General features: G+C 43.3%; 2 protein-coding genes across 2 annotated transcripts; both read left to right on the top strand.

Moving 5' to 3' along the window:
* Nucleotides 1–796: 796 nt before the first annotated feature.
* Nucleotides 797–5,176, top strand: LOC307089595 (hepatic lectin-like; the record flags this gene model as incomplete). Its single annotated transcript, XM_079755944.1, has 2 exons — nt 797–1,379; nt 4,954–5,176. The coding sequence occupies exons 1-2, from the start codon at nt 844–846 to the stop codon at nt 5,174–5,176; spliced, it is 759 nt and encodes a 252-aa protein (XP_079612070.1). The 5' UTR covers nt 797–843.
* A 6,329-nt stretch (nt 5,177–11,505) lies between these two features.
* Nucleotides 11,506–12,303, top strand: LOC307089596 (natural killer cells antigen CD94-like; the record flags this gene model as incomplete). Its single annotated transcript, XM_079755945.1, has 1 exon — nt 11,506–12,303. The coding sequence occupies one exon, from the start codon at nt 11,506–11,508 to the stop codon at nt 12,301–12,303; it is 798 nt and encodes a 265-aa protein (XP_079612071.1).
* Nucleotides 12,304–13,382: the final 1,079 nt, after the last annotated feature.

Raw genomic sequence — 13,382 nt, forward strand, 5'->3', positions numbered from 1 at the left:
GGTAGGCAATTTATTTTAGAATAGTCTTTTGGCTATATCCTTTACACCCCAACAGCAATACATGAATCGAATGCTCATAAAAATAAACAAAAATGGGGAAACTTTTGATGTTGCAGGCCTATACTAAGCTCGTCCAATCAGTTCATTCCAGTTTCACTTCATTCCAAATGAAATGATTGGATGTCTTCCCTGTCCATCTACCTACCCGGTAGGTAGCCTGGTAACTACCTTTAACTCACGGGGATTCTTCTCTTGAGAGGACATTCAATAGATAAATTGTTAGTATAAATTCATGATACCGGGAGTAACAAAATAAAAAGCGTGATACCGGTTGGCTACAGGTCTGACACCAAAGTGGTCGGTAGCATGGGCAGAGATCATGGGGTGGGCCAGTAAAAAATGGTGTGGGCCATCTTTCCCAGAAGAAAACAACTTACAAAAACATGTACTGTACATGTACCCTATCACTCGTGCATTCATAACCCCTCTCTCGCAAATGGGCAGTCAGCTCTGCTGGAGAACTGTAACTTTATTTTAGTCAAGGCATATGGCTCAAATGTGTATTTGAAGAATGTTGATCTGTATTTTGGTCTTTTTTCGGACAATCAACCTTACGTTTATGACCATAAGTGATGCACTAAACGTAGCACTTCCTTAAAGAACAGGATGTGTCTTACCATACACAGTGCCTCTGCAAGCCCATGTAGATTCTGGTTAAAATACTTCCTGTTCGATCAAAGGAGGTGTTAAGACTTTGATATGCTGGCATTCAAAACGCACAGAAAGATCAGGCATACATAGGAGTAGGACGATAAGGTAAACTCTAACAGTTTGGACCAGAATATGGCTGAAGTGATTTACGCCAGGCCCAACATGATGACCAAGGCCAGGTATAGACAAGGAGATGGAGAGGGGAGGATAGCGGAGATCTACAGTAACATTGAGAGCCTCAGAGATCAACACCAGGACTATGTGGGGACAGAGGAGTCCTCCAAGTCTCTGCAAACAGTAAGAAGTCAGCAGCCGGACCCTGTGAGCCCTCCTCGATGGCCGATCAGGGCTGCGGTGGTGCTTCTGGTCCTGCTGTCTGTTGCCCTGCTGGCTGAACTGCTTTGGTTAGCAGTGCAACACAAGACGAAGACTGTAAGCATTGACAGAGACATGGAGCAACTTCTCCAAAGGCTGAGGAATGTGACTGAGCAGAGAGACGCACTGCTTTGCCCACAGGACTGTCCAGGTGGTTGGGATAAGTTTGGTTGTAAATGTTACCGGCATTTCAATGTGTCAGAATCCTGGAATAAGAGCAGGGAGTCCTGTGTTTCCCACGGAGCAGATCTGGTGGTCGTGGACCGTGAAGAGGAGCTGGACTTCATTAGCAGGTACGACAGGAACATCTGGCTCGGAGCGACAGATGAGGCCAGGGAAGGGTTGTGGAGATGGGTTGATGGGACCGTCCTGTCAGCGGATCACCCCTCCTGGAGAAAGGGGAAACCTGATGGTGGCAAGGACAAGAACTGCTTAAGAAGGGTCAGGGAGCAGACCAACTTTAAATGGAAAGATGAGACCTGTGAAGCTGGTAACTATGGGCTTTGTGAAAAATCAATGAATTGGTGGATGGAAACATTTCTTTGTCTGACTGATTTGTTTCTTTGACTATTTTTTAAATCTTAATGCCAACAGACACTCAATGTTTTGTTTCATACTTGTTAAGTTCTGCCATTCGATAAGAGCTTTGATTTGCTGCAAGGTTTTATCTCCTTAAAAGGAGATGACATGAAGACTTCACTGATCACTGCAGGAGCTGCACATAGATGCTGAACTTGTGACATTATTTTTTTAAATGTTTCCACAGTTGCTCTCGGTGTTGGAGGATGAGGTTAGGCGATAAAGAATCATGACAGTCATTGGCTGGATTTCAGTTGCTGCAAACCACACTGGTTCTCTATCGAGGACTGCATTTGCTGCCTTTGCCTTTGTCCCCTCAGCTAATTATTTAATTATTTTTCTGTTGAAATGTATCTTGACTTTGGTACCATGTAGTGTGATCACTATAAAACACTTGTGTATAAATTATCTAGTGGTTCTACAGTGTTCAGAGAGAACAGTACACTTGTTTCCTGATGTCTGATTCGGCTTGTAGGTCTGTACTTAGTTTTGCGTTACTGAATGAACACTTTTGCATTCGCACACATACAGTAATTTGTAAATTGCATTGATTCTGTAAATGAAGTTGAATCTATTCAGCTGTGTTTGCTGTAGTTAATTTGACCTTTTATTAAAGCAGCCCTTGATTAATATGTTTTGCTGATATTTTATACATTGGATTTAGTTTGGACAAAAAAAAGACTCAAAAGCATGGTGCAGACCGGATGGCCTAACAGAAAGGCTCTCCCACCACAACTTCAACAGGACTGGCAGTACCGTCAGGATCTGCTGGTAGCAGACGGTCTACTAATGAAGGGCAAAAAACTCGTCATCCCCGTTACTATGCAAGAGGGGATGCTCAACAAGATTCATGAAGGTCACCAGGGCCAGTTTTTCTAAAGTCATCCAGTGGGATTTCGGATCGGATCAAATCTTGGAAATGGGTCTTTCAAGGCAAAAGAGGGATTCTGAACTAAGATCAGATCATGGTATCTGATCTTACATTTGATCTGGATCAAACCTGCCCTTTGGGTTTTTCAAAACTTTGATTATTTGACTAAAAAAACAGGATTATCCTGATCCCATCGGAAGGGTGGATCAGTTGTGACTTTTGGAAGCAAATAAAATCAGGTTCTTTTTAAGTGAATGATCACAAAACCAATGTTTTCTGATGATATATGCATTTTTAAAAAAACGTTCACCAAGACAGTGACCATGGATATAAAGAAAATATACGAAGCATGTCAAATGTAATGAGATATGGTAAAAAAAACAAAAAAAAATCTCAAAGCTATCAGCTGTGGGTGCAAAGACAAGATGTATTTAAATAGTCTCACCCATTAACCAGCAACGAGCTGACTGGTTTGAGCCTAATTGAGCACAAGCCAAAGCAATCACACTCAAGGCTTATAAGTTCAGTATTGGCTACACCAAAGAGTTGAAACGATGGACTCAAATGGGCCTAATTCCACTGTGGCAGAAACCTGTGCACTTCTGGAGGGTGTTTCAGGGCAATTCTGCCTCAATAGTAGGAGGTTTCAGTTCTGCAAGGGTGGAGAAGTGACCAATAAAGGAAAAGACAACATTTGGGAGGACATAACCAATCATGTCAATGCCATGGGGTCTGGCCAGAAGAGGACCATAAAATAAGTTATGCTGCGATGGAAGAACCTTAGGGCCAGGGCAACGAAAGTTCTTACGGAAGCCAAAAAAAAGCAAACAGGTAACAAGCCATATAAGAGGGTTGAGTTCACTGATATGGTCCTTGATATCATAGGAGGAGAAAAATCTGAAGCTCTGCATGGAATTGAAGGCATAGAAGTTGATGGAGGGGCCACAATTGAAGAGACTATGACTACAGAAGAATGTGACCAAAATTCTCCTGCAAAGGAAATGTTTTTCCTGGAGCTGACTCCAGTGATTGAGGGGGAAGTATTTTTTGCCTACCTGTTGTTCTTTGCTGAGCCAGTAGGCTACACTGTTGGTTCCAGTTAAGGCTCTGGTAAACAGGATTTGGTAATCCTGAAATCTGGTATTTGGATCAGAGTGATCCAATCCAATGTTCCTTTTTCCTATAAAAGTACGATGGATCAGGAGATCCTGGATAGCAAAACATGGGGTTTCCAAATCCGGATCAATTTGATGCAGATTAAAAATCATATTGGGCCAGGGCATGACAAAATGTATTGCCAGAGCATAGCAGTCTGTATGGTGGCGGGGTCAGACCAAACACATATCACAGAATGTGGAAAACTGTGTGATATGTGCAAAGCACAATGCACCAGAACCACGGCTGACGACACCATTACCTGCTAGACCATAGCAGCGCTTTGCAGCAGATCAGTTAGAGTGCAATGTACCTTGTACCTTCTCACTCTACATTGATGAAGCTAACCTCACCTCAACTACCACAGCCCATTTAAAGGAGAAGTTGAAGTCCATATTCACATGCCATGGAGTCCCGGAGACTGTCGTCACCGTCAACGGCCCCCGATTCTGTGCAACTGAGTTTGCGGACTTCGCCAGAGAATACGACTCCAGCCATGTGACCAGCAGCCCCCGTTATCCGCAGAGCAACGGGGAAGCTGAAGGAGCCGTGCGGACGGTGAAATCTCTCCTGGGTAAGGGGGAGGATACAGACAAGGCACTCATGGCTTAGTGGGCTAGCCCGTTGTAGCATGGATCATCCCCAGCACAGCTATTGATGGGGTCGGCATATCAGAACACCTTTGCCCGTTAGCCAGGAGAAACTACATCCTAAGTGGCCTGAACTCCAGGCTTTCAGAAGGAAGGATCAAGACATGAAGGAGAAACAAACATCCTCGTTCAATAAGCTCCAACACCAAGATCTTACAACGTTGACCTACCCTCGGGAGTCTACGTCAGACTCCACATCAAGGTCATTCCAGAGACCCCTACCGTGACAAGATAAAGGCGGGTTAGTAAGAAGTCAACTGTGAGCCGTTTAAGGTGTCCGATCAGGGCTGTGGTGGTGCTTCTGGGCCTGCTGTCTATTGTCCTACTGGCTGGACTCATTGGGTTAACAGTGCAACACAAGACCGTGTTGGAGAAGACCGTATGCATGAACAGAGACGAGGAGCAACTTCTCCAAAGGCTGAAGAATGTGGCAGAGCAGAGAGACGCACTGCTTTGCCCACAGGACTGTCCGGTGGTTCGCATAAGTTTGGTTGTAAATGTTACAGTCTTTCCGGAGGGTAGGGATCCTGGAAGTTAGTTCAGGAAGCTCTGTGTTATCCACGGAGCAGATCTGGTGGTCGTGGACAGTGAAGAGGAGATGGACTTCATTAGAACGTACGGCAGGAATATCTGGCTCGGAGCGACAGACGAGGCCAGTGAAGGGTTGTGGAGATGGGTTGATGGGACCGTCCTGTCAGTGGATAACCCCTCCTGGAGAAAAGGGAAACCTGATGGTGGCAAGGACAAGAACTGCTTAAGAAGGTTCAGGGAGCAGACCAACTTAAAATGGACAGATGAGCTCTGTGAAGACTTAAACTGGGTGCTTTGTGAATAAAGTGTAACAAAATGATCGATGAAAACATTTATTTGTGACCATTTTATAAATCTTAATGCCAACAGACGGTTGTTTTGTTCCATACTTGTTGAGCTCAGCCATTCGATAAGAGCTGTGATTGGCTGCGAGGTGTAATCTCCTTAAAAGGAGATGACATGAAGACTTAACTGGTTACTGCAGGATCTGTACATAGATGCTGCTCTTGTTACATTCTTTTATTTTTTCAACAGTTGCTCTTGGTGTTGGAGGCTGAGGTTAGGCGGTAAAGAGTCATGGCAGTCATTGGCTGGTTTCCAGTTGCTGCAAACCACACTAGTTCTCTATCTAGGACTGCATTTGCTGCCCTTGCCTTTGTCCCCTCAGCTAATTATTCAATTATTATTCAATTCTGTATCTTGACTTTGCCACAATGTAGTGTCATCACAACAAAACACTTGTGTATAAATTATCTGTTTGTTCTACTGTGTTCAGAGTAGCAGTAGACTGTTGCCTAAAATGACAATTTGTCTTTCTGTAATTTGCACTAAAAACATCCTCATCTCCCGAACCCCTCAGATAATCATGGCACATCGCACAACATCTAAGCACCCATTGAAATAACTTGGGATTATCAATAAGACATTATTAGTGTCCATAAGAACGTTTATTCAATCCATTGTTTATGGCCTGACAGGCTGCGGGAAAACGGCCGCTCTGAGTGACGCGGTGCGTGAGTTTCAAAATGGAAGTTTTTGACAATCAGGTGCCACCCCAAATAAGAGACCCCCCCCCCCTTTAATAAAAGGTCTAAAGGTCAAAATCCCTACAGCAAACACAGTTGAATGGACACCCCCCCCCCCCTCCCCCCTCCCCCCCAGCAATAATGTCCTGGCTACACCCCTGCCCTCATAGTCTTTGTTCCTCTACAGCAAATGATATGAGACTTGGGCCTAACACATTCAGCCAGTTGGAATAGAAGAGCACACCAGAATAGGCCTGTTTAGTAAGCAGGATTTGATGACGCATTCCTACACTTATAAAATGCAATTCAATCTGGAAGTAATCCAAGTATTCAGAATAAATTACTCAGATTGAGTGATGTAACTGAATTCGTTACATATTACATTTTTAGGCATGTATTCTGCATTCTGTAACTGGATACATTTTAAAAGTACCCTTCCCAACACTGTTAGTAGTGATAATAAAAGCAAAAAAAGCAAACTTTCTCCTTGCATGGGTTAAGTTTATTTTTAATTTGTCACCTCTTCTCTTCCGGCCTTCAGAATGGACATCCTCAACAACGGCAAGGCCTCCTGATGATCACAGCACACCCTCACAGCAGCAGCAGCAGCCGCCATGGTTACCGTGGTAACCATGGACCATGCTCTCCACGGAGGCGGAGGACTCGGGGGTTGCTGGGAGCGTTCTTCCTCCCGACGTCGTTTTTCCCACTTGGATACGAAGACAACAGACTTTGAGCTCCGACGTTGGCCCTTCTCCGTTTTTTTATATACACTTTTGTTTTTCTATTCAAAGTTCTTCGTTTTGTAGATATGCCGATCAAACGTTGTGTGAAGCAATAAAGTTGTCACAAGATGATGTGTTTGGTCGTCGGTTGAGAACTAATTGAAGCGATGCGGTGTTAAAGCTGAGGAAGGCAACTCATTTTACAATAATCTTTTGGCGATATTCTTAACATCCCAAAAGCAATACATAAATCAAATGCTCAGACAAAATAAATAAATAAAAATGGGGCATCTTTGGATGTTGCAGGCAGGGCTCTAAATTAACTTTTTTGATCACCAGCCAATGTGGCTGGTAAGTTTCTGAAGTTACCAGCCAATCAGAATTTCCACTAGCCACATTTTTTCCCGTGCAAAACAGACAGATTATGAGAGCCACTGAATTCATTTGATCATTTTATTAACTAAAGCTTTAAATTCATCTTAAAGTGAAGTTGGGAATGTATATCCAATTAAAATTAAATCCTAACCGCCAGAAGGTGGGGCTGGGGCCAGCGTTTTTAAACTTAAAACTTTAAACAACTCTAAACATGTTTTAGTGCAGATAATGTACAAAATTACACAAATGTATTATGTACAAAGAGACAGGTTAAACATCATCAGAGGCAGAGCTCTCTGAGGACTCTGACTCAGAGCCCCCATCTACATCAGTTCCATTTTTCTTCCTCACAAAGTGTGGCCGGCGTGTGCGCACACTGTCACCATGCCAGATTTCTATGGCTTTGCGTGGGTCGAAGTCTTTGATGTCCGGTGAGCACAACTGTGTTTTCAAAAGGTCAGCTAGTGTCTCCCCTTTCAGGCTTGAGCGCCAGTCACTCTTAACCTGCTTCATGACACTAAACCCCCTCTCACAGTCAGCTGTACTTGTCGGAATGGTGAGCAGGGCATCAAACAGGTGTAGGACATCAGGACACTCATGGCGCAGCATTCTGTTTACTGCAGGCCATGTCTTCTCAATGGTCCCTGTTGCAGGGTCAGACAGACAATACAAAATGAGATGTTACGGTATGCACTTTCAGTGACTTTCAAGCACATGGAAAACAAATGCAAATTTAGTTAGTAAAAGATGGCATCTCATTTGGATTGTACCTTTAACAAATGACCTACTCAAGACTATTTTTAAACAGTCACATCAGACTTCATTTTCTTAAACTTCATTCAACAGTACCTTGGCTGAAACCTGCAGTGTAAAGTTGTGTTTTCAGAATGGTCCATTGATCTGGAATCAAGTCAATATCCACTCCAGCTGTCAGTAGAAGAGGTCGGAAGTGACTAATAACCTGGTCTACATCATCATCACCAGAATCTGAGAACAAAGGGGAAAAACATTGATACAAAGTTAAAGCTGCAGCCTATAACTATTTTTGTGTTATATTTGTTATATTTTTATCTGTGGAGAGGTTCTTAGAAAGCAGAGCTGCAGCACAGCAGAGAGGAAGGAGGAGGGACCTGGAGGTTGTACTCATTCAAATTTTCTGGCTAAGTCCACTTTTTTCTCCAAACTACAGACTGCAGCTTTAAGGAGTTGTCTTAAAACATAAAATGGGAATATATTTGTTCATTACATTTTAATTATTACTGACCTGCACTTGTGTCTGTCTCTGGCCAGCACTGGAAATTTATCAGTCGCATTGCCTTCAGGACACCACTGTTTACATCGGCAAACCTAGAAGTGATGCACTGGCACATGGCATCTATGAGATCATTCTTGGACTTGTCATGCTGGTCAGGCTTTGTCGGTTTCAGAAGGACTCCCTCATAGATGTCCGTCTCCAGTGCTGCTCTCAGCTTAGGCCCGGGTCTACAGTTGTGCAGAGATGAATGGATGGATTTGATTAATTATCTATCTTTACATACATATTGTGAAAAAAGTGTGAAAACACACTAACACAACCTAAAATCAAATAATGAATTGTATGACATATGATACATATCTTATACATACATATACATAATACATACTCACCATTTTAGATGGTGATTTTAATTAGTATTTATTGTTTTTATTTATCATTATACCGAGACCTGAGTTCTGCATTTTGTTCTTTTCATGTCTCATGGGCAGAATGAAAAAAAGTATTCTATTCTATACCTTGACTTGTACTTTTCTATGACAGCCTGAGTGGAGGACAGGCAGCTATGAGCCTCAGCCAGGGTTACTGCTGACTTCTGCAGTGACTTGGAAAGGTTGCTCAATTGAAAGATGATGTCATGGAGAAGACAGCAAAACCGTAGGACTCCGCCATCCTTTGCTATGTTAAGGAAGCCCTTGGCCTTTGCCCTCTGAACACTGACAGTGGTCTCCTCCTGGGCCTACAAACAAAACAACAGCATTAAATCACAGACAACATTTACACTGAATTCCAAATTATTATGCAAATATGATTTTAGTCTCATATTTATTTTGTTTTTCCAATGCAATTCTTGGCTTGTATTGTGTCTCCTACCTGTTTATATCACTGACAGACATGTGTTTGACATGTAAATGTATTAAGCAAGGCACAAATATTAAATTATCCACCTACACTGTTGGTTTTAGTAGGCTATAAATTATCATACCTTTTCCTGTAAGTGGCGTACAACAGCAGCAAAGCCCCTGAGGAAATGGTCTAGTGCTTTGAGGAGATGTGGCAGCCACCTAGTTCCACCTACTCTGGTTGGCATCAAAGCCTTCATGTGGAGCTCCCCGAAGTGTTGCTTTAGGCTGGCCCTGTTTACTCCACTCTTGTGATACAAGGTGTAGAGTCCACTCAATAGGTCCTCAACCTTCTTGGCCATCACATTTTTCCTCACTGCATCTGAAAAGTCTATGGGCCATGCAATGGATCCCCAGCACATACGATCGGTCTGCACGCAGCTTGGTAACTACACCATTGTTGACTCCTGTCATTACAGCTGCTCCATCTGTGGTGATGGCCACCAGCTTGCTCTTCCAATCAGTGCTGACTTCGCTCTCCATTACATTACACACAGCTTCAGCTATGCTTGTAGCATCTGGCTTTGAAACAGCTTTTATCCCGACAAAATCAACTTTGATCTTCCCCTCACTGGCACTCCTGGCATAGACCATCTCTTCTTCAATCACTGCACTGTCCAGGGATCCGTCTGACATGACAGAGATGAACTTGACATCTGACAATCTTGCCCTCATCTTTCTCCTCACATCCTCCGCTATGTAGTGAATGAACTCTTTTGCCTGATAGTCATTTGTGTATGTCTCTCCTATCTTCAAGCCTTTCTTTCTATCAACCCTGAAATAAATAATAACCAAAAACACATACATAAAAATGCTTGTATTAGGGCAATCGTGGTGGCCACATGATATATTCATGTTAAACCTTTGCATGTTATGTGACTGATAAAGTGTGAGGCTGAACTTTAAAATAGCTACTAAAATAGTACTGTCAATATACCGTATAAAATGAAACATGTAAATAATAAAGTTAATCCACTTACTGACACATCCATGCGAAGTCGGTGAAAGGCCTGCCTTTTTTCCCGATGGCGTGGGCATTGCGAAAAAAATAGCTCCATCTTCTCGAACTCGGACGTCTTCATTAAGGCAAGGCTCCGTCCAGCTTCACTCTCTTCGATACGACACGTCTTGGCGGTTTTCGTCCTCAGGCTCTCCTGATGACTTCGGGCACTCTCATGATCCTTTACTGCTTCTACTTTGAAATTATTGGTTCCTACCACGAAATTATTCGTTTTGTGTTTTTCTTTAGCATACATTCGGCAATCCTGACAGAACATTACGCTGTTTTCGTGATCATACACGAGCCACTCACGACCAGTTAGCCATTTACAGTTAAATTTCCTTTTTTTTTTGCGAGGTCCAATATCCTCCTCCTCCCTTACCTCTTTGGTAGGAATATCCTTTCTCTTGATGGCCGGCTGTCCCAACCATCGCCACATCTTGTTTGTGTTTGTGTCTGTATTTGTATTTGTACCGGCGTCTATCGTTTTTTCCAACCCAAGAGTGACCTACGCCCCCTCTCCTAGTACGGCAGCCTCGACGGATGCGTTCCCATAAAAACCGTGCTCACGCGTCCCGCGAAATAGATGGTAAAGTAACTCATTTATCACCGGCCAAGCCGGCTAGTGAGTTTTTTTTAATACACGCCAAAATGAATTTTCACCCGCATTTGGCGGGTTGGCGGGTGTTAATTTAGAGCCCTGGTTGCAGGCCTATACTAACCTTGTCCAATCATTTCATTTGGGCCAAATGAAGTTACTGGATGGCTTACTTGCCCGTCTCCCAACATAGTCGGTAGCTACCTTTGTAATTTAGGGGGAGTCTTTTCTTGAGGGGACATTCAATAGATCAATTGTTACAATCAATTCATGATACCAGGTTTGCTGTACAAGTCTTACACCAAGTGGTCAGAAGTGTAGGCAGAGATAATACTGTCTGTAGAAAATGGTGTGTGCCATCTTTTCCCAGAAGACAGAAGAAAACGACTTACAAAAACGTGTACATGTACCTTGCATTCATAACCGCTCTCTTGCAAATGGGCAGTCAGTTCCACTGGGGAACTATAACTTTATTTCAGCCAAGACCTAAGGTGTATTAGAAGAATGTCTTAATGTGTATTTTTGGTCCTTTTAGTGTGGATCGAACTATGAACCTTATGGCTATGACCACAAGTGATTTGCATTTCCACCAACTAAGAAAACAGGATGTGTCTTATCATACACAGTGTCTCTGCAAGCCCATGAAGAAAGTGGCATCCGGTTAAAATACTTCTTGTTTGATCATGTAGGTGTTAAGTCTGACATGCTGGGAATTAAAAACGCACAGAACGACCAAGCACGCACAGGGGTAGAATGATAAGAAACTCTGAAAACAGTTTGGAACAGAATATGGCTGAGGTGATTCACGCCAGGCCCAACATGATGACCAAGGCCAGGTATAAACAAGGAAATGGAGAGGAGGGTATAGAGGTCATCTACGATAGCATCGAGAGCCTTGGAGATCAACACCAGGACTATGTCGGGACGGAGGAGTCCTCCAATACTCTGGGAACAGTAGGAAGTCAGCAGCCGGACCCTGTGAGCCCTCCTCGGTGGCCGATCAGGGCTGTGGAGGTGCTTCTGGGCCTGCTGTCTGTTGCCCTGCTGGCTGGACTGCTTGGGTTGGCAGTGCAACACAAGACGAAGACTTTAAGCATGGACAGAGACATGGAGCAACTTCTCCAAAGGCTGAAGAATGTGACAGAGCAGAGAGAATCACTGCTTTGTAAACTGGGCTGTCCAAACGGCTGGGATAATTTTGGTTATAAATGTTACCGGCTTTCCAATATGCTGGGATCCTGGAATAAGAGCAGGGAGTTATGTGTTTCCCAAGGTGCAGATCTTGTGGTTGTGGACAGTAAAGAGGAGACTGACTTCATTAGCAGGTATGGTGGGTACTTCTGGCTCGGAGCGACAGATGAGGCCAGTGAAGGGATGTGGAGATGGGTTGATGGGACCGTCCTGTCAGCGGATCACCCCTCCTGGTCTAGCGAGAAACCTGTTGGTGGCAAGGAGAAGAACTGCTTGAGGAGGTTCGGGGAAGCGACCAACTTAAAATGGACAGATGTGAGCTGTGAAGACAGAAGAAGGGGACTTTGTGAACATATCTAATAAAATGATGGATGATAAAAAAAGAAAAAAAAAAAGATGTTTTGTTTCGCACTTGTTGGGTTCTGCCATTCTGCCAAGAGCTATGATTGGCTGCAAGGTGTTATCTCCTTAACATTACTGAATGAACACTTTTAAAAAGGTACATATGCATATATTCATTCGCACACATACAGTCATTTGTAAATTGCATTGAATCTGTAAATGTAGTGTCCATTCAGCTGTGTTTGCTGTAGTGAATTTGACCTTTTATTAAAGCATCTCTTGATTCATATGTTTTGCTGATATTTTATTCATTGGATTTAGTTTGGTCTTGGTCCCTTTGAACAGACATTGTTCAATGGGATAATGATATTGATATTAAATTTACTTTTAGGACCCAAAAAAATGGTTTAGTCTTTTAATCCTATCCTGGGTCGCTCAACTAGTGCCCGGTTTCAAATCCTTCTGGTACTGCCCCTGCTTAGAACGGTTACATCTCAAATCTAATGTTTCAGTCACTCATGTATCTGTAATTATTGCAGTTACATTATTGTTAAGACGCTTTGGATAAAGCATCCGCCAAATGATCGTACAAATCATTTCCTGTGACTTGTGCAATCTGCTCTCTATATAGTCTTTATTACTTTTGCAGAGGGCTGAGTTGGACTTTGGTGAAGACACGTGTTTTTCTGTTCAATGTCAAAGTGAAACATTATAAAATGTGCAGTATAAACATGGGCATTCTGCAGCTGCTTATGGCAGGTCAAGGGTCATCAATGTAGTAGGCAGTACACCCTTTAGTATAGTCTAGTATAGAATCATTTCAGGCTTGCTCTGACAATAAAGTACTAACGTATCGTATCGTTGTTCACACAAAAAAAAGCAAACTTTCTCCTTGCATGGGGTAAGTTTCTTATTCAGTCGTTACCTTTTAATTTTCGGCCTTCAGAATGGACGTCCACGAAAACGGCAAGGCCTCCAGGTGATCACAGCACACCCTCACAGCAGCAGCCGCCACCATGGTTACCGTGGTAACCGTTGACCACGCCCTCCAGGCAGGCGGGGGACTCGGGGGACGTCGTTTTCCCACGCGGGCACTT

This window comes from Pollachius pollachius, assembly GCF_949987615.1.
Source record: "Pollachius pollachius genome assembly, chromosome: 18".
Classification (NCBI taxonomy): Eukaryota; Metazoa; Chordata; class Actinopteri; order Gadiformes; family Gadidae; genus Pollachius; species Pollachius pollachius.